The 26354-nt window shown below is 46.7% G+C and overlaps 1 protein-coding gene across 3 annotated transcripts in view; it reads left to right on the top strand.

Moving 5' to 3' along the window:
- The window catches only part of MAD1L1 (mitotic arrest deficient 1 like 1), a 378475-nt gene extending 358079 nt beyond the window's left edge, over positions 1-20396 (top strand). For all 3 annotated transcript variants that reach the window (XM_042798366.1, XM_042798365.1, XM_042798367.1), the window contains one exon: positions 19341-20396. In XM_042798366.1, coding sequence (XP_042654300.1) covers positions 19341-19499 — 159 coding nt within the window. In that variant the 3' untranslated portion in view covers positions 19500-20396. The remainder of the gene's footprint in view (positions 1-19340) is intronic.
- The last annotated feature ends 5958 nt before the right edge of the window (positions 20397-26354 follow it).

Genomic DNA, 26354 nt, shown 5'->3' on the forward strand with positions numbered 1-26354 from the left:
TCCTTTCTGGCAGCTCCCCTTGCAGCCTGGCTGTCCTGGCTCTCAGTCTTCTCATTATGAAATGCCCTTACAGTGGTCCTGGATTTCCCTGGGATAAATTTCCTGTATTTCTCCCCACACTCAACAGGAGTGTCAGCATCCACATAATTTCTTACAGCTCCAAGACTGTGTTCCGCTGGGAACCTGCCTGCACCAAAGTCCCTGGCACAGTTTGAGCTGCAGTTTTGTCTGATCCTTTTAAGAGTTGGGAATGGCTGTTTTGATGTCTGATATCTATGAACATGAAAGACTCCTTTCCCTCTAACTGTGCATTGGGCAGAGCAATGCCTGTCTCTCCTAATCAAAAATATAATCAAAGATCTCACTTCTCGTAAAAAATGTATTAAAAAGAAGAAATGATGCAGCATATTTCTATTGGCTTCGCTGCTGGTTTGCTCTGGTTTCTACTTCTGTGCTGCTCCCTCCTGCCTTTCACAAAAGAAACCACACCTCAACTTTCCCCATGTCTTGAGAGGTTTAATTGCAAAATGTTGAGCTTTGAAAACAAAAAAAAAAAAAATCATTGTATTTGATTCAAGCGAAATATTGATTGTCCTTGAGTTCCCGCACCGCAGATATTGGCAGCGTTTTGTCAGCGCAAAGAGTGAGTAGAAAGATCACAGCAAGGAAATAAATATTCCAACTGGAAGGAGAAGAAGCTGAGCCAGGAAAATAGCTGTGCCCCATCGCTCCCTCTCCCACAGTTGCATCTTAATAAATGGTCTGTTGACCTGATGTTAATGTTTCCAGTTTACAGTAAGCAGCATTTCCCTTAAACAAGATACTGATAAAGTGAAGTGAGGGAATAGAGGGGGCGGAGAGCAGATTTGCAAAATATGCTGGAGTGAGAAAGTCGGAACATACCGTGTGTGTCTCGGGAGTGGGAACATGCCTCAGTGTGTGAATAAATATATAATGTATAGACATATGCTCTCTCTTCTCAGAAACGGAGGTTTTTGAGTAGTCCCAGATTGTGCTGCTTTCAGTAGGATGGCAAAGTAAAAGGCAGGGCGCTTGCGCTGAGAAAGTTGGAGTTGGTGATTGAGGGGTTCGAGGATAGTGGTTCGGATGGAGCATCCCTGCTCCCTGAAAATTAAACTGGTCAGGGAGAGACGTCTCAGGAGTTGCTCGAGCCAGTGTGTGAGGAGCAAGTGGTCTCTCTGGGGAGACACAATGTGCTCATGTTTGCTCATTTTCATCTCACAGACAAGAGCTAATACTTCGCTAATGGAGATCAGATTTTCACACAAATTCAGTTGAGAAGAAAGAGCATGGGAAGAGGAATTAGATAAGTGTTAACAGAAAGTTATTTGTTAAATGGATTTTTTATTGTTTTCCAAGAAGCCTGCACAGAGCTGTTGTCCTCTTTTTAATTTCTCTTCTGGCATTTGTTCCCTTTTTTGCTGCCTCCACAATTCTCCCATTCAAGTCAAAAAAGCCACCTCCAAAAGACCAGTGTAACATTAGTAGAAATTACCAGCAGCAGTGATTTCAATATTCAAATGGACATAATATTTAGTAATAGACTGGGAGCTGTATAAATAGAGTATGAATGCCTGGTAATGAATCATATCAATAATTTTCACATACAAACTGTGCCTTACATTTCTCAAAGGCCTTTACAAATACCAATTGACTCTCACAGCATGCTTGCTTGGTGGAGGAGTCATTAGTTCTAGTGGAGGATGAGGATATTGAGATGCAGAGAAATGATGCTGCTTGTGTAGTTCATGCTGGGACCCAAAGTGAGGAATAAAGTCAGAAGCTCCTGACTCCCAGATTTTAATTGTGGGACTACACAGCTCTGGATGATTTCTTTAGCACAGCTGGAACCAGTGGTCCTCATGGATGGTGACATGAGGAAGATGGTCTTTGTCAGACCCCAAAGTCTGGGCCTTATGGGGTGCGGATAAAGTCAGGAGTAGTTAATACACAGTGAATGGCAGAACTCGTCTTGATGGTGCTGTGCTTCAAGTTTATAGTTGGCAGTAACACCAGTGCCCCATGCAGGTAAGGGCTTGGAGGTTTTTTTACCTATGGAAACATGGTTTTCCATGTAGAAAAGTGTCAGCTAATGCAGACATACTCCAGAAAGAGAAAGGGGCATCTTCAATCCAGCTTGCTTTGTAACTCTCAGCCACCTCAGTCAAGGAGGGTAATAGCTGAATAGTATCTGCAATACTGGAAGTCTTTTTTTTGAGACTAGCATCCTACTCAGCATTCACCACATTGCCCATCTCTATTTTACTGTTGCCCTTCTTAATTCTGCAGTAAATTGTTCCAGCCTTTAATGTCTCTCCCGGTGACCCAGGGATGCAGTCAGTGATGGAGATGATCTTCACAGGAAAGAGGCAGGTTACATAGCACATGCCTCAAACAAGGGAAACCTAATTTATCTTTTGCCCTCATGTTGTACTGAATTCACCAAGGCTGACTCAATGCCCAGGAGAAGAGAACATGCTCTCAAATTGTATAAAAACATGACATGTTACTTCTAGCCTTTTTTTTTTTAAACACATTTTATTTTGACATCTTACTTGGTGTTTTGAGTGACACTATACACTGAGAAGTTGTCTTTAAGCTCACCACAGTGGCAGTTGGCTTTTTATTCTGAGAGGTTACATCATTTCCAAACCCATCAGTGTGTTAAGAATCCTTTAAATTGACAGAACAAAATGCACTACACTGCACTTGTCTGTGGTGAATTTCTTCTGCCTTAGCATTGCCCAATTTCACAGGTCCTGCCGGTCCCTCAGGGTTCTCCATGCTCCTGACACACCTAAGTCATTTTGCCATCTTGTAGGTTTTCTGTCTCCTAAGTCATCAATCGTTTGGCTGAAATTGTCAGTTCTTGGCATCATGTTGCCACACTCCTCCACAGACCTTCTTGGAGGTTGGCAGGGGACTGAGGGTAGAAGGATCATTCAGGTTCCTCTGAAGCTGAGAGGCAAAGGAGGAATGGGCAACCCAAAGCAATGTCTTTCCAGAACTTAATTGCTGAGCCCTAACCCCAGTTCAGCAAACTCCCACCACTCTTCATACTGGGATCAGAGGCAGAAGGTGGCAACCTGGGACCCACAACCTAGAATCAAATTTTGCACCTTGGACCTGTAGACTTTGGAATAAGAGCGTGTGCGTTTCTCAGGACCATCCCACAGAGCCAAACTTCAGCTGTCAAGCTTTAAGGACTGTTTTGACAAGCTTACTGAGCAACTTCATTGTCTAACCTTCCAGATGAGACTTGGCGACATCTATTCTTTTTAAATCTTTTTTTTTTCTCCTACCTCCTTATCAATCTCTAGTTCAGCATGGAGTTTTACCTTTCACTGCCCAGTTTCCAAGATGCATTAATACTCTTTTTAAATGATCTTTACCTGAAGCTTTTTGGTAGTCTATCTAAATAGTATTTGTAGTTTCATTAACTCGTTCAGAGAAGAATGTACGTATTAATGTCAAGAGGACTTTCTTCTACCCATAAGCTGTGCTCTTCCAGCCAGATTATGTTCTATTCCTCCAGGCTTTACCTCTGGTATTTTGTTCCATGAACCTAGTCTAGCATGTTTAAGGAATAGATTATTTTTTTCCCTTCTTAAGAAAAAGAAAGAAAAAGGAAAACATAGCAACGACAGCATGGCAACAGCAGCTGCTGCACAAAAGAAAAATAGGCAAACAGACTTCCGAAACATGTATTCACTGTTAAGCTATTTTTACTGGTTACTGAGTGTGTGGGAGTATTATAACAAAGTAAGTGAGAAAATAGCTTACAAATAATTCATAAGAAACTTTAGATGAGAACATATCTTAATGACTTCTGCCTTCTAGCTAGTCTTCATGCTATATGAATCTCCACTTGCAGAAACTTAAGGGTCACCTCTGATCTACGCTATTTATATATTGGAAATTTGTCCATAGACACATACATAAAATACCGTCCAAAAACTAATGTCACTGGAGCATTAAGGTTAAATAACCGGGTGCTAAAAAGTAAAGAAATGTGCATCCCTGCATAGCGACATACGAATAAATCCATCTCATTACGGCCGCCTCTGCTCCTTAGCGACAGCGGTCCCCGGCCGTGCGGGTACGGAGGGACCTCGCAGCCTGGGTGTTTCTGCAGGACTTGCAGGAGCTGTACGTGGCTCCTGGCTCTGCTGCCAACCTGCTATGTGACCCTGGGCACTTTGCATTGCTTCTCTGGGCACCCATTTCCCCATTCACCTTTTGTCTGTTCGGAGCACTCAGGCAGAACCTCCAGCACAGAAACGCTCATATTTACATCTTTGGGCAGAGCTCAGCCACACATGGGGCCACATACGTGCTGAAAAGTGACAAAATAATAAAGAATAGTATCTTCCTTGACCAGGCTGAGAAATGTTATGTTTCACCATCCCCTCCCCAAAATGCCACAGTCTCACTACAGACCAATAAACTGTGGAAAGTCTTTAACTAAATTCAAAATAATTCACTGATAACTTGAGATAAACAGCCTCAAGAGTGTTGAACTTCATTACAGTTGCAGCCCGATCTGTTGTGCTGCGTGAGCCCTTTCTCTGTTCTGAGATGATCCATGGGAGACTGAAGGCAAACACAGTCTCTTAAGTCTCCTCCGCAATCCCGATGCTTTTATTGGCACTGAGAGAAACACAGCTCAGCCCTCTGCAGCCAAAGCTAGATTCGTTTGCCTTTAGAAACAACACAAATCTGTTTTCCTGGTTAAATAAAGTCATTTGCAGGGTCCTGTTGTGGGAACGACGTGTCAGCTTGTCCTGAATGGAGCAGTCATCGGGATGAATAGGTCGGTTGTTGGGCTGGAACAGCCCTCTGCACGCTGAAGTGCCCTTCCCGAGCCAGGCTGAGCCCGCGCCAGGGGCCCGTGCCCGCAGGTGCCTCTGCCTCCCTGCCGGCTGTATGGCGAGTGTATAATCTACGCGCTTACGTGGAGCTCAGGATCGATTTATTGCAAAATGTTATTAATCCCGCGGCTCACACGCTCCCTTCCAGCCCCGTGGTTTGAGATAGTTCTGGTTTCTGCAGCAAAGGAGGCAAATGGGACTCGAGCACCGAGTCCTTTGCATGGTTCTGCATTGCCTTGCAGACGTAGGAAGCTCATTTCTTCTTGTCTTTTCATCTCAGGTAATACTAGCACTTCTGTATCCTTCAGAGGCGTGATGAGCAATGACTAGCTAATGTTTTTAATTCTCCTTATTGCTGTAGACTTATTTATTCTGGAAAGTTTGGTGTGTAAGTGGTAGGGGAGGAGGTTGGTGAGGTTCTCCAGAGGATGTCGGGGATGAGGAAGCAGCAGCTAAAGTCGTTTGGTTCCCTCTGAGGCTTTTTTTCAAATGAAGTTGAAAACAAGCAAGTGAAATGCGATGCTTAGAAGCACTTTGTTTGTAAGATTCTTTCTGGTTTTAAATTACTTTGTTTAAACATCTTTGGCTATGAAACCTCCAAGGAAACTCATCTACTTGTTTTCTCGTCTGCATCTTCTGCTTTCTGTGTGTTTTTTATGCAAGAAAGAACGCAAGTATCTCATGTACATTATTATATACACAAATAAATGTAAATTGAATTGTAAAATACAGTCTGGTTGCACAGGACAGAGGTCAATGATCTAAAATAAACCTGACACCTTAGTCAGGACATACTCCATATTGTGTCACTCCTTGTTTGATGAGGTCTTTTCCTGTGGCTTTCTGTAACATCTGAATATATATTAACACTGTTTCTACAACATATTTAAAGCACAAATAGCCTAGATTCAAGGCATTTTAAGAAATACTTCTTGATTCTTTTGTTGTTTTATTTGTATTTTTTGCTTGTGAAAACAATTCTCAAGAGTATTGTTAGGTGTATCATAGCAGGCTCACCTCTGGGCGTGCTGGGGAATGTGTGAAAGCAGGTTTTGAGAGCTTTTATTTTCACACCATGTTTCAGTTCTGTAGTGATAAATGTTTTCTGGAGTACAAACCTGGAGCCCCTCCCTTGCAGGTCTCACTCCTTGAAATGTAAAAAGTTTTTTTTAAATTTCAGGGGTTTGCTTGCAGTCAGTTTGTGTCACTCCTAGCCAGTACCACGGCTGCTCAGCTGTGTGGCAAGCCGCACAAAGTGGAAACTGCTGTTGGTCTTAGCAACTGATGGCATTAGACAGGTAGGATTAATACAGGACCTATGGCAAAGAGGAAAAGTAATGGTATAGCATGGGAAGAAATGAGAGAACAGCTCTTTTAGACAATTCTGCCTTGGCAATTGACCTACAATTCAACACAAGCCTGATACTTTCTACCAGAATTTTTCACCATACCTTCTGGGCTATGTGCTGGGTAATTCCCATGTCCTTCAGCAGGTGGGATGAATGCTGCTGAGTGCGGACAGCTGGGAGAAAAGCATTTGGGGTCCCCTGAAAATCATCTTAATACATGGCAGTACTTTAACCTTGCGGGTGTGGGGGAAGAAAAATGTGTTCCCACTCCTTGCGTGAAGCATCCTAGATCTGCAGGTAGAAACAGCCCATGCACACGCACACAGCTAGCTTGAAAAGCCCTGCTTCATTACATGCCCAACTAGTATGTGCTCCTTTCAGCTGAGCATCCTGCAGGGTGAATGAATGTTAGACGGGGGCTTTATTGCTGCAGCAGCGTAACCACAGACAGCCCAATTATTTCAAATGGGCCTCAGCCAGCATGTTCAGATTTGATTAAGGACTTTTTGAAAGATAAGAAGCATTTAGAGCTAAGGACTGGCTCCAGCCTTAGTTATTTACATCAGGATGGGGGGGATAAAATCTTTTATTAGCGTCACTGTTTAAATATTTTGGCTCTCTATTCCAATATTGTGGCAAGAAGGAACCATATGTGTTCCTAGAAAGAGAGCCTAGTACAGCCATTAATCAGGAGAGGATCTATTAATGTATTAGCATTCAGAATAATGAGCAAAACCAGCATGCACTGGAGAGACTAACAAATATCTTTAGTCTGCGGTTTTCATATGTTTGGAAAATGTTATATTCCTCTATCTTTCTAAAGCTGATTTTCTGCCAAAAGAAGTTCTCTTCTGCTGTTAATTTTAGAAAGGTTAAATCTATTTACAAAAGCAAACATAAGCATGGAGTGATGAAAACCAGGAGCATGTGGGGAGTAACAGGCTCTCAGGCTGCAGAGTTCACTGCAGGAGCTGATTTGGCAGGGAAACTTGTAGGGATGTCCTTTCCTTTACTTAACGTTAGGCAGAGTGGGTGATGTGGTTGGAGAAGATGTGAAGCCCAAGCTTCCTGAGTTGGCCTTTGCTGGGCAACTCCCCACCTCTACCTTTCTCCAGAAGACAATGGATGGAATATGTATATGTCTGCAGATGGCTACTGGGCTTTAGGGAAGATTGCCAAAGACTTGGCACAGGAAAAGGGCAAATTCTAAAGAGCTCAAGAGTGGGAGAGATTGCTGGTTGAGCAGCTTGGTTGCCTTGAGGTCATTGCTAATTAGCGGCATCTTGCCTAAAGAAGTGAACATTACATTTCCGTGCTGCTATGAAAACCAATCATGCCATTTCCCCTTTGCATCCCATGCTACTGCCTGCTTTGCTGTGTCATCTGGAGCAAGCTGCACAAGGGAAGGGAAGAAAGTGCTCTTAAAGGATGTGGAAGGATGCTGAAGTGGTAGCGGAGCTCAGATGAGACAGGCTGGAGCATGACAGCTGTTACTGGATCATGCAAAAAGCCTGCCAGCAAAAATGCATCAATTTGTGTGATATCCGGGTGTCTTGCCTTCTGTTTTCATAATTGCATACATGGTGTCTGCATAAATCTTTTCCCCCCCTGCACCTCCAGCGAAAGGAGCTGACTGGTGGATGGCAGCACATCAGTGGGAGAGCAGCAGCAGGAAGAGACAACCAGTCAGATGTGTGTCAGATGGGGAGGGCCAGGGCCCCAGGCACATTCCTCGGAGGTTGCTCGAACATGGTGCATTCACTAAATAGAAAACCTCTCCTTTTCCCTACGGGAAGAGGACTGTGTTCATCCAGACATGAGAACCAGCAGTGCTGTCTTGCCATGTTCTTCAGGAGTTTAGTGCCAAATGACAGCACAGGCAGCAACAGCAGAAGCTTTCAGCAAATGCATCGTAGCCCAAAGGTCTGAGTGTCTCCTCGAGGGGCACAGTGGAATTTCTTTTCCTTTTTCACTGAATACTGAAATCTTCCTATTTATTCACTCCTTAGCTGCAACCTCTGACACTTCAGCTGTGGGCTTCCTTCTTGCAGTGAGATCAGATCTGCTTGAGGAGAGAGGAGTCCTGTGACTCTGTTTCACACTGGGTTTACCATTAAAAGCCCATTTCATGAAAGCAGAATATACCAAATCTGCAGAGAGCGGTTGACTGGTTTCCTTACTGTCTTGATTTTCAGGTTTTCCTGCCCGTGGACTCCCAGTCTGGTTGAGTAACTCCACAAATACAGCTACTGGTAACCAGCATCACCATGCACTCAAAAGTCCTGAAGTTGAGAAAGAAACAGTGAAATTTTTAAAATAATGACATCTTCTTCCCCAGTATAAATCTTGATTGTGGCTATAGATGCAGTCTGAGAACTGTGCTTCCCCACAGGGGGTTTGTGAGCTTTTAAGGGTTGAAAATCATTCTTTAAGGCACGAGAAAAATGTTTTGCATGTTCAAAATCAACTTTCCTTTCCTTCTATGACTTTCTGGGTAGTGACAACTCATGCTCACTTTGGTCCTGTTGACAGTCATGCTGATGACAGCGATTTCAAATGAAGAAAAACGAAGAAAATGCGAGCCAGCAAAAAAGCAAGAGCAATAAAAGAGCCTTCTTTAACTCACACTACGATTGTGAAATTTGGTTATTGATGTTGCAACAGCAACTAATGTTCATTAATTTCTAAAGCCAGCACTTAAACTCCACTTTGATAGATCATAACTATAAGCAAGTCACATGGTTCCGTAGGAAGAGATAATTATTGACCAGTTCTTCTTGTTCCTCGTTGAGCAGTGGCTTTGGTCTCTGTAGCACTGACTGAGATGTAGCGCACCGGCTCTGCACAGAGGTGGCTGATATGTGTCACCAATTTCTTTGATGTAAGGCTTAAACCCGCATTTTAGCCTGGGGTGCCAGACTATGACAAACAAGAGCTAGAAGAGGGTAATGAATAAACATGGTGAGAATTTCAGCTGTAATCTGCCATCAGGTCCATCTGTTACTCCTTCCCCCACAAGCCTTGCAAACTCAATGAGCCGGGAGCAGCCATGCTCCATATACTGTCCCATCCTTCAGCCACATATCTAAGGTCTAATTGTCTGCTTGCCATTAAGTTTATCGCTTATGGTCTCTTGAGCCATTACTGGTCGCAGGATCTTCTTACTCAGTTCTTTAGCCTTCCATCCGCCCCGCATATGACAAGACTTCCAGAAGGATGCCAAAAAGATGAGGAGGATAAATGTATTAATCACACGCTGGTGTCTGCTGTATTGCAGAGTCGCGGTCGCTCCAGTGAGACATGCCTCGCAGGCGTGTGTAATCTGCTCATTTAACTGTTCTCAGCCTCATGGCTCACCCTCCATCTCTTGCAAAACTAGCTGCCCAGCTCCCAAACAAAGGGGTTATTTTCCAGTTGGCAGCTGGTGAGTCCTGAAGTCTCTTTGACCTATTTACACCCTGTGTCATCTGCAGGCACTTCAGTTGGGGTGAGTCTCGGGGCTTCCTGCTTATTTGCTCTAATCCAGAGAAGGGAAGGCAGCAGTCCCTGGCAGGAGCATGATGCAGAAGCTGCTCAGCCAGAGGAACGGCGCATGCCTGGTGTGACTCAGTGAGCAGTGAAGGCTCCAGCAGGTTCTGCCTCTTGGTGAGCGGTGATTTGCTCTGGGGAGTGGATGCCTATCTCCCAGGCAACGCGGCGGCTTGCAAAAAGTTCCCATCAAAATTCACCATGGTTCCAGCCGTCTCTCATCGATGCAAGGTTTTGCAAACTTAGCTGCTCATGTTCTCTTATAGACCTCATGCTCACAGCTGCAGTTCACAAGTGGCGTATCTCCCCACTTTGGGAACCAGGCCATCTTAATTAAAGTCCACACAGATGTTTTTTTTTTGCATTTCTCCCATAGGTGCTTCCTTCTCATGTTCCAGAAAGCCCATGTTCCTGGTTCTCTGCTCCTCTGTTGCTTCCAGCTCTCCTCCCAGCAAGGAAGGTGGAGAGGAATGTGATAAGCAGCTTGGCTAGTTAATGACATGAGTTTCCTGTCTAAATGAAGGATTCTTGTGCACTGGGTTCATTTGCCAGTCCCTATTAACTCCCTTGAGTTGTCTTGTCTGCTTCTGGCTCTCCTGGAAGAGAGGTTTGGGATGTGGTTTGAGTTGCACCTACTTTTCCCTTTGTGCCAGGTGCAGACCAGAAACTGCCTCTGGATGGCAGGGCTGGAGAGCTACATGAGGCTGTGATTTGGCTGGGAAAACAGAACTTAAATAACACCCAGTAGCATTGCAGGCTACAACTGCAGAGTCATTTCAGAGAAAGTAACAGGAGATTTTTCTCTCCCTAATTTATGTCTCTTCTGCATATGGCTTCTATGGAGTCGCTAATGTTACAGACAGATGGGTTGGCATTTTACTAGACAGAACACATGGGCTAGATGTTGTTAATGCTTGTTAGCTACTCACTCTGCAGCTTGACCAGTCCAATACAGTCACCTCACAGATGGTTGGAAAGCTGCAGCCCGGGTGCTGGAGCAGTCCAGCTCTGCAGCGCATGGTTGTGACAGCAGTCGGGATAACGCGCATTTGGCTGATTTTTCTGAAGGGCTTCATTGTAGGTCAGAGATACGGGGGATCAGCACAGCTTCCCTGTATGTCAAGGAAAGACACTGATTTGTAAAGATCCTGAGCCTTTTATTGAGGTATTGGATTTGAAGGCTTAATTTCATAGTTCGGAATTTTATAGGTTGGGGCTGGAAAAATTCTGTGAGCCCTGTGCCTTGCTCTCATCTACACTCTTTCGTGGTTGATGTTTATAAACAAATTTGGCTGGTGAACACTGTTTAGCAGTCCTGAAGCTTATTAAAATGTTATAATTTATGACTTCAAGCTCTGACTTACAGCCTACTGCCAGTATTAGTTTAGAGTGGATATTCCATGCATGTTTTCCTTTCTCTGTAATGTGAATATTCTGCTGTGATTTACTCTTACCACTCTTGTATTCAGTTGAACCATTTCTAGGTATCACCTCAACAAATCTCCACAGGGTGAATCTCCTTGGTAGATGCTTTGGAGATCCCCATCAGAATGTGTAGATGCAAAAGTGGATGCTGCAGGTAAATCATTTATGTTACTATCTTCCCCTCTTTGCCAATACTGCTGTTCAATTTACAGCGTAATGGTGGGAGGCTGAATGCATCCTACAGATGAGACAGGGATTTTTACTTTCAGTACTCATCTTTTAAAACTCTCAAAGCACTTCTGGAAAATGCATGGGTATTAATCCACACTGAGCAGTAGTTTTTCAAACCTATGATTTAAATTGGATATATTTGTCTCTGTCTGTCCTGAACTGTTGAGTAACATTAATGCACCCTGATAATAGCTGTCACATTTTACCCCGGGGGTTGCTCCTCAGTGATAGGTGAAATCACAGCAGTTCAAAGACCTGTCTTCCAGGATGAAAAACTCTATAGGAATATTCAGATATAAAATAGTAATAGTATAAATCAAAAAATATGATTCCCTTATTTTAAAGTCTTTGATCTTATTTTTATGGCATCACATTTGACAGTCTAAAGGGCATTAACCTGTGGGAGAAACCTTTTGAGAGAAGATGCTGACTTCCCCTCTGTTGCGCAGAGCACCATCCCCCAGGATTACCACCAACTGGTTTTCCCCATAAAGAGGGGTGTAGGCACTTCAGTGCACATCCCTGCTCTTTTTTACATATTTCATTTTTTACATCAGGTGCAGGAGAGCTCACACAGATCAAGACATGTAGCTGTAAGGAGAAACTCACTGCTATGGAATACACCCTGCTCTGTGTTTCTTTGCTGCTGAGCTGGTGCAGCATCTAGGACCCCTTCTGTCACTCCTGTGCATAGTGCCTGGGTCATGTTTTTGATTAAGATGGAAGTATACGAGCTGACCTCTTGCACAAAAGACATTGTGGGGTTGTGGTTCATCTCAATGTTGAATAATAAGAAAGAGAAAGGAAATGTTTGCTATAAATCTCAGTGCACGCAGGGCTGTTTCTCACTTATCCCACCCCAGCTTTCAATTTTCTTCTTGGCATTGCCAGGCGCTTGCTTTTCTTTGCTCAGCAGCTAAAAGCAGCTTTTTCATTACATTTCCTGGAAGGCCCTTTACAGGCATCCATCCCTCTCTGCCTCATAAATTCACTTTATGCAGCAAGCTGGCGACACAGAGGTCAGAGGTCTTGGCAAGAAGCAATTATTATAAAGAAGTACTCTTCCTCTTTTGGGTAACAAGAGGATATTAAAAGGGGAAAAACTTCGCTGCAGACAAGGAATGGTCATTTGTGAAAGACAGGTGACTTGATTGATGAAGAGCTGCACATCCTGCAAGAACTACCTTGGGCAGGCGTCCTGTCAGGCCAGCTGAAACCTGCCCATTACCATGAAAAAAGAAGAAGGAAACCAGTAAACAGTTTGCTAAATAACCTCATAAATATTTCCAGCCGTAAGCACATCTTGTGGTACAATTTGGGGTTTTGTTTTTTTAATATTTCTATAATTTTAAATGAACAGCCTCTAATTAAAGTGATTTAGTGGCTACCTGGGGACCTGGTATTTGAGCAGTGCGTGATGCTTAGGAGAGATTGATTGGTGAGGCGTAACTCAATTGGGGGATTTTGATAATGATATCATCACCCGAGAGAGCCAAGTTTGAGCAATTAAATCTCAAAACCTCGTGTTTGGGTTGTTATAACTTCAGCAGGCAGTTTCCACATGTGCACACACACACACACACACACGCGTGCTTTCCCTGGGTATTTGCTGGGCACTCCAGTTTTCTGGCTGGCTCTGTGCTTGGTGGGTTGCCCCGTGTTTGTGTGTGCCTGTCTGGAGTGACGTGAAGTGGTGATTTATCAGCTTTGCAGACCCGGGGAGAGGGTGCCAGCCTGCTCAGCATCAGTGCTTTCCCCTTCAACATCTGCACATGGACAAGGTGGCCTCTGACATTTAGAAAAATCTCAGCATCCAAAGCAAGAGGCAGAAACAAAAGGATTTTCTCATTTAAAGGTCAGAGCCGGCAGCTTCTTAAAAGTTATTTTCAAATAGGTTTGTTGGGCTGTGACAGGGTTTATGTTTATTAATGGGTGCTGAGGTAGGCGGCGGGCACTACGGGGAAGGTGTCAGAGGGAGGTGAGGGGCCGTCAGGACCCGCAGTGTGCCCAAGACACTTGGTGGCAGAGGCTCTGTGGCACACACGGCGATGGTGCTGCAGAGATTTGGGGAGGCGATCAGGTGGCACAGCCAACCCTGAGGATTTTTGCTCATGGGAGAAGGCGTTGGGAAGAGGGAGTGACTGTCCCATGTGAAGAGGAGGTCTGAGGGATTCAAGTGATGAAGGCAAATTTCCAAAGGGATCGATCTGGTGGGGAGATGCGCATGACGCACATTGGAGTAGGCGGCACAGCAGGCTTCAAGGTGGGGTGGGGAACACCACAAGGACAAGGGAAATGGCAGTAAGAACTGGGGCAGGGAGAGGAGAATGTGGCCACAACGTGACCCATAGTGCCAGAGGAGCCTGTGGACCTGAACGGAGCAGGGAGAGGCTCTGTGTGGAGTCTCAGCTGTGAAGCTGCGGTGCCCCTTCCGTCAGCACACACAGGGCTGTTTGCCATGTGTATTCAGAGCAGTTGTGCGTAGGGACGCAGCACGGACAGTGATTTATGGAAGGAGCATAGCAGATGAGATGGTGCCTCCACGATACATTCACTGGGTAAATGTCATTGGGCAATGATTCACTTGCTCATTTTGACCCCTACTACATCTTATCCTTGAAAAATACTGTCTACCATAGAGCATGGCCAAGCAGCATCTGCAAAGCAAAGGCTTGTGAGTGTGCCAAGGGGTGGAAAGCCACTCTGGCAGCCCTGCCAAAGTCCTAGACTTCATCCTTCCTCACGCTGTGGAGGTGTTTGAACTGGGGTTCCCAAGCTGAGACACAGCTCTCCTGCCGGCTGCGCCTGGCACAAAGCTCCACCATCACTGTTGTCAGCTCGCCAAAACCCATTCAGGAACTCCACCTCCAGCACTTGGGAGGGTGTGTTTGAAGATGCAGGAGCACGTCCTGCATGGATCACATCCCCATAGGCAGTTGTGCTTTCTCGGTGTGGAAATCAGAGGTAGAATATGCCCACTTTATGTCGGAATCTCAAGTTTTACTGAATGATGAAGCCTTCTTCTCCCTTTTTCTGTATTTCTACCCCATGTTTTCTCACAATACCACATCCCCATGTCAGCCTTCTCCTTGGGGCATGCAACCACCCTCTTTTCAATCTTATTCCAGAGTGTGAAGGTCTACAGAACATTGGGTCTTTTTGCAAAACCACTATTTTTCAAGAAACATCTTTTGCATGATTGAAGTCACACTGCATGCCAGTTTATAGCTGATGGCAATTTTGGAGCCAGAGTGGGTGCATCCATTGTTCTCAGCTACCAAAATATGTCAGAAAGAAGAAGTGAAGGGCATACAATAAACTAAACAATTGGTATATCTAGTTCAGAGTGCACTTCTGAACCATATATTAGCTGGTAAATGATCAAAGGAGACACTGTCACACTTCTGACATAACTACCTCTCAGCTGGTAGAACAAGTGGAGAAGTAAAAGCTGGGACTTGGCTTTCAGGGAGGGTTTCTGTGCAACAGCAGCATGGGGGCAAAGAGCCATCTCAGCAGAATCAGTGGGTCAGAAGACCTGTGTATGTTATGTTGAAGCGGTAACAGTTGAGAGAACCTCCTTTATGGTCCATACATTGTGGCATTACCAGCCTGGACTAGCCAGCTGCAGGTCCATCCCCCAGCAGGGACATTTGGGAATGCCTGTTGCTTCTCCGCATCTTCTGCGTTGTCTGCTCCTTGTTGAGATGGTCCCTGCTGGAGAGGAGAACTCACTTTTCTACCACGCTGGTGGTTATTTGAGAGAGTTTTATATGTATATCTAAACTAGAAAGCCTTGAATAATTTGCCAATTTCCAGGGTTAAGAGAAAGATTTATGATGTTGCCTTCTGGCAGGCGGCAGCTGATCTTGATTCTCGTGGAAAAACAATTGTACTAACAGCTCCTTTCTCTGAGCAGATCCAGGAGCAGCTACTGCAAGCTTATGTCGCCATGTGGTAAATAGACCTGTCTTCTTGTGTTTTACAATATAGTGAAATCTGCCCGCTGATCTGATTGCTCTATGGGGTAGTACAGCTTGTGAGGAGAAAAACGGGGTGTCACCCTTCAAATCTATGACAGGAGTCGTATCCCCCCACCAGCAGAACCAAGTGTGCGGTAACATGGGGCAAAGATTGATTTCCATTGCTTTTCTAGAAAAGGTCCCGATAGGCCTTAAATCAGACTGAACTGGCAACGGAGCTTAGCGAAAGCTGGAATCATTCCTTTTGCAAGTATTTGAGTTCTGAATAAAACATAACATAGGCCTGAATCTCAGTAGTTTAGTGAGCCAGGCAGATTTTTTTCCATGAATTAGAAGAAACCAATATAAGTCTAGGTAAAGAGTACCTGTGAGATGGTATTCTCATAGTACATAGCTTCAGCATCCTGGGTTGCTCTGTGCTTGGGGAAACTGGGGCCGTGGGGGGAATATTTGCATCCCTAGTGAAGCGCTGCACTCAGCTGTGGGGAAAGGGGGAGTGAAGCGTGATGGTGATCCCCAAAGTCTCCTCTTGCACTGACTCCTCTGTGCATTGACTACAGGGCGAATGGGGGTACTCACAGGCTCAGCTATTCCTGTGATCCTGTGTATTCAGTTTGACTAAATCTTGATGCTTTTTCTTTCACACTTCTCTTTAAAAGCAGCACACTATAGTGATGTAGCTCTAAGATGTGTCAATAGTGTTGGGCACAGAGCAGTTAGGGCTGGGTTTGAATGTGCTCTGGTCTCTCTTGCCCCATTCCCAGTCATGGTCTGTCCCTGTGGATCAGTGACACTTGTTCAGATTCCTCAGTTTCGCATTTTCTTCCTAGATGGGCTTGGGTGGCTGTTGACATCATCTAAACTTAAAATTCCCAGGGATGCATCACCGGAGTGAATGACAGTTGCGTTACATGGCGTGTCGTGTGGATAGTTGGTACATGCTGTCACCCACAAGTTCTTGTTAGCAGGGGTTGTGTCCAGAGGGGTTTTTTTGAGGGTTGAGACTTTTTTTTAATTTAAAAAAATGATTAAAAATGAGTGGAGGGGGTCCTAGCTAGGAACTGTGACTCGAGCGCCCTTACAGCTTTGAAACACTGGAAATTTCATCTTCTTATCTTTCATAAATCCAGTTTTTAGAGCTGAAGTCATGAGTGTGCGTTGCATTGATCCAAATCGGCGTGAAACAACCAGAGCCTGCAGTATTCATTCAGCAGAGCATCCCCTCCAGTGCCCTCCCGCACACCCCTGCACATCCCCCTGCCCTGTCGTGCTCCTCTGCTCGCTCCCGCTCCGGCGCTTCCCTCTCTGCCCGCGGCTCGCCGGGTGCACCAGGCAGGGTGCAGACTGGCGTTTGAAAAGAAACCCTGTGAATTAGTGGGAACATATTGCTATTATTTCCTATAATCATTTTATTTGTAAAGCACACGCTGCAAAGGTACTCCTGCTGCTGAACTCAAAGCAACAAATATATCTATATATTCCAGTCTATACTACATTATGAACAGATGGGTGAAGAAAAAAAGCAATAAAAACAAATAATAAGAAAGGTTACAACGATAGCAATTTTAAAACACTCCCAGGAAAAAAAAAAAAAGTTTCTAAATTTTTTTAAAAGCAGCGTCAGATTGAATGAACTGCACTGCAAGTGCATCCACCCTCAAAGTTAGCATGTAAACATTGCCTGGCAAAGAAAGAATTGCATTTTTTCCAACTGGCTGCCTTCTTGCCTTGTTCCTGTTACAGAAGAGATCTTAAGAAACCTGGGTGAGATGTCTGGGATTTGGAAGCTTTTGAGGTTTTTTGGATTTTTTGGAGTTCCTGGGGAGACGGAGGCCACAGCGGGGAGGATGGTGCCTCCCTTGACCATCCAAAAACCAGGAGAAACCACAATCCCATTGGACTCAAATAACAGTCTTCTCAGTAGCACGTATTGGTTCACATAACTTTTCTCTGAGCGTTATTCTTCTGCCTCTGCTGAAGGAGGAAACTTCGATTATGAAGAACAGTAGAGCGAAATTACCGTTAATCTCACAAAAAAGAAATTATTTAAATGTAGCCTTCACCTGCAATGCCAGTGAGCTCAAAGTAGAAGGGAAATTTAAAACATTTATGTTGCTCCATTTCCAAGATCATAAAACACAAGCAAATGGTCTGGCACTGGATGCTAAATTTCTTAAGGAACTTGCTTTAATTAATTAAACTAGTAAACCAATTAATGGATTTACTTGTAAATTCTTGGAAAATTAATTCTGTGCCCAAAGAGTGTTTTAAATCTGCGAAGGAGGCAGTGTGTATTTTCATACAGAGCTTGAATTCTCATTGTAGATGAATCCAATTCAGCGCTGACTTCAGAGGCACAAGCAATGCATTCATAATACTCGGACCTTCCTCCGAAACCGGTGCTTCCCCTCAGCCAAATCTGAGAAGGATTTGCAAAACAAAACCTGTGCTGCTTTCAGAGCGCTCAGCCCCTGTACTCGCTCCTAGCTATGCTACAGCCTTGCGTTACGCTTTTGGCTTTATGTGGATTGTGGAGGTACATCCCCCCTGTGCCTCCAACTGGCTTCTTCATCTGCCATCTCTGCCTCTTCCTTCTTAGCTTCTTTGATCTGACCCAGTGGTACATCGGATGTGCAGAAAGCAAGTCAGGTATCTCCAGTAAGCAGCAGATTAAAGCGCTGAAAATCCTTTGGAGTTGCTGAAAAACAACCAAGCCAAAGTGGAGGTGATTTAAACAAAAGCTAATTTAATTTCCATGCAGAAACCTTGTTTAGATTCCCTGCCTGGCTCAGGGGTGATGGGGACATCCTTAGTACTTTGCGCCTTTTGCAATCCAAAGGGACACATACATGAAAAGTTCATAATCAAATGTGTCCAGGCTCCTGAGAACATGAAATCAGAAACAAGCAGGTTCCGCGGGGCTCTCGGCAATTATGGCTTCCCTTCTCTCCTAGCAGGTAAACCATGTTTTTCCCTTCACATGACAATCCCCCCCTCTGGCTCTTGGCACTCGGGGCGGGGGTCTGCCCCACTCCTGCACACCCGGGAGATGCCAGCTTTGCCCAGCACTGCCCTGCCTCAGCTCCAAGGGGAAGCAGAGCTGCAGAGCAATTAGGAATGGGAGCATTTTGAAGAGGAAAATGGCAGGGGAAAAAAATAGCATTTGACTGTGATGTTTTTACTGTTTATTAATAAACAAGCTGCTTTTGTGCCTCCAGGGGCAGGAGAGGCTGCAAGCATTCCTTATTTCTCTTCCATTTAGTTTTTTTTTTTTCTTTTTTCGCTTGTTTTATATGTTACGGGAGATTTGTAATGTCTTCCCACGTGTTAAGTTTCCTTATTTTCATGAGAGCATCTCTGGAATAATTCCTCTGGAGCTCTCAGCTATGTGCTACCGGGCTGATTTAAACATCCAGAAACACTTTAGTGGTGCGGGGTGGATCAGCAGCTCATTGGGAAGGAGTAATGTTAATTAGGAACAGGTCTGCTTCCTCCCACAGAAGTGGAATGACTTCAGGGCTAAGTGTTTTCATGCAGAGAAAGCCCTTGTGCCTAGCTCCTACCACCCGAGACCTGGGTGGTGATGGTGACCCCGACATGGGCGCCCCGGTTCTGCACTGGCGGCACAGCCTGGCCCCTGTGCAACTTCTTTCCAGGATAGCCAAACCCCTCGTCTCCCCACCGCCCCCTTTGTCACTGTGGGAGGCTCACGCAGGGGTCCTGCATGGGGACGTTGGAAATGCACAACCCAGTAACAGCCCAGTTACGCCGTGTGCTGAACACCTGCGCTGCAGCAGGTAACATGTCCGCGATTACAGGGAGATCCATGCCGGAGGAGGATTCAGGGTGATGCTGCTAGCTCTCCCCTGTGTCATGGGATGCGAGTTAAAACTCACTGCTGTATTAACGGGCTTGTTCTTCTTTCCCCTCAGGCCTCCAGCTCCTCCGGTGGAAAAATGCAGCTTCTGGAAACTGAGTTCTCGCGAACCATCCGGGAGCTCATCGAACTCCACCTGCTTCGCCAGGACAGCATCCCAGCCTTCCTCAGCGCCCTCACCCTCGACCTCTTCAGCCGCCAGACTATTGCTTAGTGTCCCTCCACCAGCCAGGTGTGGAGCACTCCTGGGCAGGACACTTGAGGTAGAGAGAACAAATTCTCCCCTCCCACCCTTAATTTGTGGCATTGGGTTGCTTCTGTTTTGCAGGGAACTCCTTCTTCCCCCTTCTTTCATGCTGATTCCCAAACCTCACCAATTCCTCTGAAAAGCATAATTTCCCTCCTGTGGGAGGGCAAGTCTAGCTCCATCCTGTGCCAAGACCCAATCCCTGTCTTTGAACTGGGAAATGTGTTCATCACTGCCCAGACTGTCTCAGCATCTCTCTGGGAATATGGTGGGAACTGCTGGTGTGAGGAGCCACAGCATCACCGTTTGCAGCTTTTCGCAAAAGGATCCCCCAAATCTGGGCCCTTGTGGGAGGCTGGTGCTTCCTGCCCCCATGGTGGTCCTCTTCTAATGGGAGCCAAGGGGAAGGGTCAGTCATGAGTAGCAGTTTCTTTGTGGATACCTCCTGCTCTTGCAAACAGCTCACCACTCAACAGGGTGATTTTTCAAGATACCCAGTTACCTGAGTCTGCCATCACTCAGCAGACAAACATAAGCATAAATGGCCATTTGAAGACCCTGTGCCTGTGTTGACACCTCTGTTGTGTGGTGTGCTCAGATGTCACTGATGTGTTTCTTGTTCCTCACTGAGACTCGGGCTGTTATCTCAGGTCTGCGGAAGGTGGGAGGGAGCTCTTTGGGGTGTGCTCACTGCTGCTGGGTTCAGCCTGCTGCCTGCCCCCAGGCTGTGGGTACCTGCCCACCTGGCTGGGCATCTCCCTCCTTCTCTCCTCCGTGGAGGATGGAGCACCCCCTGAAGTATGACATTTTGTGTTACAATGGATGTAGCTCTTCTATCATAAGAATAAAGTGTCACTTCCCAAACTGGATGTATAAGTCCTTTATTTGGGATATACACTGTGCTCCCCCTGTGCTCTCCCACATGTTAAACATGACAAGGAATTGTCCATCAATGGTCTGATGCAGGTACTGCTTTGAGAAGGGAGGACACCACTATCTCAGTTTTTCCAGGCAAGTCTCACTGATGCTGTAAACCAGATTAGTTTGTTATGAACTTCTGTGTATATTGATTTCCTCTTGATATCAGCAGGAACATGCTTCCTAAGCTTGGAGAGAAGGTAGCAGTAAGCAGGCTAGAAAGTGAGCTTAGATCTTCACAGTGGCTGCAGGCTTGGCCATGCATGCTGGAGTCATTCTGGGACCTGTCCCTGTGTCTACAGGCACGGAAAATAGCTGCTCTAGACCCAACTGATCAGAGGTGGAGGGACAAGCATGTGCTCTGGGGAGACTGCAGCCCCCATCTCCCCAACCCTCCTCTCTGCAGGGTTTGCAGGGAAGTGCAATAGCAAAAGTTTGGCGTTTTCTCTTCTGCTTGAAGAAGTCCTGGTGGAAGATGAATTGCCTGACATGCTGTGCCAGGGGAACGCTGCCTGATTCATATGCGCGACGTGGCACTGAGAGTCGCCTTCCTCAGTCATGGGGAAAATGAATCATGACGTCAGCCGCATTCGGCTCCTCCGCCAACACAATAGCGGATCCTGGCTGCCTCTGAAAATTTTCTCCTGGCTCCTCGCAGGAGAAATGAAGTAATTAATAAGTTTACAATAAACCCTCTATCTTAGCAAAACACGGGTGAGGCGAGAAGCGATGCTGGAGAGTGACAAGGGAAAACGTGTTCTGCCCATTGGAAAGTTGCCTCCCAAGAGTGAAAGGATAATAAGTTGGGGTAGAAAACACAGTAGTCTTCTGAGACGCCTTCAGCAGGGAGGAGAGATGGATGAATTACCGCTCTGCACCCTGTTCTCCCAGCAAGACTGATTTCTTCAACTAAGTTTAATACAGCAGCACAGCTGGGAGAGGTGTGTCGTGAAGATGGGTGCCTGGCTAGGTGTGCCAGTGAGGTGCAGCGCCCGGTCCTGCTCAGGGCTTGGAGCTGCTGGGGGTAAGTGTCCCACTTTGGCCAGCAGCACCCCTGCCCCGCTCATGGCGTCAGGCTGTGGCACAGCGAGCAGGCTTGGGCACTACGTGAAACTGGGACTTTTGGGAAGCTTGGCTGCTCAAAGGCTCACTGACGGACGCCCGGGAGCATTCATGTGGAAGTGTGACCATTGCAAAGCCACCTGGGCCACCTGTGCGACAAGGGCGTGTGGTTGATCACGGGGAAGAGAAGCTGAGCATCCCCAGTTTCTAGCTTCAACGCCGAATTCAGGATGAAGCCCCAAACATATGGCTGTACCCTGCCGCCACGGCAGCTCCCCGCTCTGCCACCATCATTATGCTGCTTGTCTCAGCCATGACAGAGCTGCAAGGAGTAACTGCGATGCTGAATTTCGCAGTGATTGCTCCTTCCATGCCCCATCCTGCATGGGGCTCGGCAGCCCATCGCAGGGCCCTTCCACCGTGTTCACCCTCCGCCACGGGTGCAGCCCACCGGGGCAGTGCCAGCAGACACCCTGGTTGCCGCCGATGGTACAGCAGGTTTCAACCACCCCAGGTGGTGGGGGCACAAGCCCCATCTGGTTTTGGCTTATCTCTTGCAAAGCTCCAGCCCTGTTCATGGAAAATCCTTAAAGAAAATCTGGGGAGATCTGTAATAAATTTGCACTTGGTTGGAGGGGAGAGGTGAGAGTGTTAACAAGTGTGTGTACGCTCGCTGGGTCTCTGTGCACACTCCCTGGATTTATGTGCTATAAGCTGTAAAATATGATTTATTAATGCACAGTTGGGGGACGGTGTGTGTCGGAGCACTGTCTTGTTTGCAGTGTTGCCTGAAGCTTCCCTTCACTCAAACTGCTTGCAAGCCCCCGCACCTCTACTGATCAACCCTTTTCATCTGCGTGCATATATCAATACCAAACATGAGCAAAAAGCTGTAAAGTACTGCCATACGGTCCATGAAAGCAGCAGAGCTTTTGGCTAAGGCAGGTATTGCAAAGGTCCTGCCTCTCCTAAGGTCACATCTCTGAACCCGGAGACTTTTACTCCTGCTTTGTGTCTCCTGGCATCGTTGTGTGTTGTCCACATGAGCCTGAGTTGCCCTGGAAGTGTGTGATGCCTGAGAAGGAACTAGGGAAACCCTTTTGGGATGAGCCATGAGAAGCTTGGGGTTTGTAGACATTAGTTATGGATCTTCTCCATGTAATGCTATAGGAGGAAGGGAAGGAGAAGGGGGAAGAGCATGAATCTGCGATGGAGGTGGGTAGCTAGGGAGCTAAGGGCAGGGGCAGGGCTGGGCATGGATGGAAAGTAAGAAACAGGGTGCTGGATGGAAAAGAAAGCTACAGTTTCTAAACTAAAGAAAGAAAAGCCATCCGCTCCTGCTGACTGACTGACACCATCTCCAGAGTCTGTGTGGCAGCCTGGGCCTGAGCTCTCCCCGCCTTAGGGGCTGGAAAGTCGCTGGTTTTCCCTCACACCCCCAGCCACAGTGGGGCTCTGGCTGGAGGCCCCTTCCTCCCCGCTTCCCCACTGCATCCTCAGGGCACAGGTCAGAGCCCTCCTGGGCTGTGCAGCCATGCTGTACAGAGGCTGTTGTCTTGCACCCTCCCACAAGCCCCCAAGGTTTTTCCCAATTCCCTGCGGGCAGAGAGGCCTTTCCCTCCCCACAGCTCCTTGCAAAGTGCCTTCTCCCTTCTACCTCTCCTGGCACAGATGGGGTTGGTTATTGGGAGCAGCTGGTGCAGCCACTGTCTGGGCAGCCCTGATCTTCAGGTGAGCAGGAGAGCCACGATGGAGAGGGATGAGCATCCCCAGATACCTCCTCCCACTGCTGCTGGGTTGGGGGAGAGCTGCAATGGCTTGCAGGGATGCAGAGAGGATTGGGGTATGGAGAGCAATGGGGCAGGAGTGATCCCACTCCTGGCTCCTGGATTTTCTGCCTGTCCTGGGACAAGCCAGCGAGGCCCTTCTGCACTGCAGGCACTGTAAAATAGGACTATCACTTCCCAGTCACGGCCTCCCAACACCAGCCAGCAGTGAAAGTTATTTGACCCCAAATGCAGCCCTCTGGGGAGCCCAGATGGGCGGCAGCATCCCACCAGGACTCGTGACCGGTGGGGGTTGGACACAGCACCCCGCAGCTGTGGTGCCGGTGTTGGGGCCAGTTCTCCATCGCTCCCCTCCACTCGCTGCAACGCACCGATGAAATACGGAGCAGCGCCCACCCTTTTCTCTTCCTCAGCGGGCTGAGAGGCATCTGAGAATGGTGTGAGTGGGGCAAACGGTTGGACGTGTCAAAATAAGCCTCAGGGGAAAGAGGCAAAAGCCTTCCTAGGACATCACCAAGGTAATGTCAGACCCCAGCAGCAAATGCTGCTCAGTGCGGGAGATGACGCAGTCAGGGCTGATTTGGTTCTGTTAGAGCTTCTAGTTGGTCGAAGACATTGGGAAAATGATGACGGTGTCAGATGCCAGGTGACCGTAGCGAACAACGACGCGTTCTTGATGAGGCAAATGTAGTAGCTGGGGAGGGCAGAACAGGCGCTCCGCGCTGGAGTAAATCACATTCGTGCTGCTTGCTGTGACAGCACATTCGGATTTAATAGCAGCGATGCTAAAAGTTGCATGATATTTAAAAGCTACAAAACGCGCCCACTCTGATCAGGGGAGGGATATTAAATAAATAAATAAATAAATAATCAGCAAAGCTTTTTCATGAAGTCTTTTTTAAATATTAAAACCCTGTCCTTCCAAACAGGAAAGCTTTTTTCAGGCTAAGAGGAGCGACTGAACGGCATCTGATGATATCGCATTGACACAAGTGTCTAGAAAAATAGGGTAGGAATGTATGATCTGTTCTGAAAAAGAAACCCTAGTCTAATAGGAAATATGCTGATGCTACTTTTAATTTCATGACTCAGGTTTGCTGCAAAATTGATAGGAATCTGTGTTGGAGCTTGGTTACATTAAAGCAGTTCTCTGCTGCTTGAGTGTTTTCCATTTCTTGTTTCTCTTTGGGGGGATTATTATTGTAAAATTTTTTGGTACTCCAGGGGCTGATAGATGTTATTCGAAAGGACAGGGGAGCAGTCTGGCATCCAAAGAAAGTAGGAGATTTTTGTTTCAAATACATTCTACGTAGAAATGACTGGCCAAAGCCTTCACTGAGGGACTGTTGCAGACCCCAGCCCTGGGCAGCCGTCCCAGTGGCTGCTCCTGCTCTTTCCACCCATAGTGGCTGGGTCTCCAGCCTTCCTTGTGTGCGTGTTTTCCCTCAAAGAAAATACAAGGGACAAAACACAAAGATAATACACTTTACAGAAAATGCTGCCATGTAACTTAGGGAGCACAAAGGCAGCTCCTTGATGCTGGAGGGCTCAGGAGCAGCCCATGTCTTTGGTCTCACACAAACCACATTCCTCCATCAAAGCACATTCCTTCAGGTTGTGTCAGTTCTCTCTCCTGCTTCCCCAACATGAGATCAAGCATCTCCTGGCCCCTTCGAACTCCCTATGCTGTTTCCTGGCCCATTCTCCAGTGCTGATGAGTTTATTAGTGTTGCTAATTTTACCTGATGCTGCTTCCTTCTCTTCATGACAGGTTGTGTTTTTTTGAACTCTCCAGCTGACTGATTGAGCTCTCTTTTAATATTTCCTGGTTTACTCTGAATTCTCTTTGTTGGCTGTTGCTTGTTGTTGTTTTGGTTGGCTTTCTTTAATCCTTTCACTGCCTCTTTTTCCTCCCTGGTCCCTCTGATGACTCTTCAACCTGGATCAAAGCCAGAGACCATCAGGAGGTCATTGAAACACAGACGGTTGTTGGATTTAAATAAGGACTAGATAATTTCATGACCATTAACAAGACTCGCTGCTATGCAAGCTAAAATAATAAGGGCAATCATATCTCACGGTTCGGGGAGCAAGTTGATTGTCTGTAGGGACTGAGAAGGTAATTCTGCATCTCTGACTCCCCCCAAAATATGATACAGTTGACAAGATGCACCAGACAGGTCGAAGGGCAGGAGGATGCACATGCAGGAGGATGTGCAAGGCACAGGGCGAGAGCATTTTCCCTTATCACCTTTGTCATCACACTCCTTTTACCTGGTGATCGGAAACTTCTGATATCAGTGTGATGGAAAATGTTCTCCAGGCAGGTGAAAAGCTCCGAAGTTTGGCAGATGAACCTTTCCTCTCTCCATGAGCTTCTACTGGGTAACATTTGTGCTGTATGATTGCAGGCACTTTGCTTTGCTGCTGATGGTTGGTTCCTCTGCCACTCCCCAGTGACCATGGAGTGCATGAGGGAGACCAACCCTACATGTAAAGAGATGAAGGCAAATTTTATTGTCCCTCTTTTACCCCTTGTCGTCGCTGCGGCTCTTCCAGCTCCTCCACGTGCACGTGTCTTTCCGTAGCTTGTTTTGGGAGTCACGCTCCAGCCCTTGGGGATGTACGTGATCAGCTCCCGCTCCAACCCCGCTGTTACAAGGCAGAGCCACCCTCGAGTGGCATGCTCTGAAGTGACAGCACCTCTCGCTGTGAATCCTGGCAAGGGAAGGATCAACCCCGTAGAGGAGGCGATGGATGGCAGGGAACAAACCAAACCCACAGGGAGCCACGCCAGCAGCTGCGTTGAGACAAGGAAGAGCAAGAAAAGCCCCCCCAGGTAGCACCAACCTCTTAGGTGGATCCATCCTTCTGACGATGGAAGTCTTTGGGTAAGTCTGCAGGTAACACTAGCGCTTCATTTCAGTGCTGGAGTCTTCTGCCCAGTGCACCGGTACCCTGGACACCGAGCCCTGCCCTCATGCGGGCAGAGCATCACCTGTGTGCTTCCACCCAGGCCGTGGGACTCCTCGTCCTGTATGGAGACAGCACGAGC

Source organism: Tyto alba, unplaced genomic scaffold (genome assembly GCF_018691265.1).
Source record: "Tyto alba isolate M040663 unplaced genomic scaffold, T.alba_DEE_v4.0 Super-Scaffold_28, whole genome shotgun sequence".
Classification (NCBI taxonomy): domain Eukaryota; kingdom Metazoa; phylum Chordata; class Aves; order Strigiformes; family Tytonidae; genus Tyto; species Tyto alba.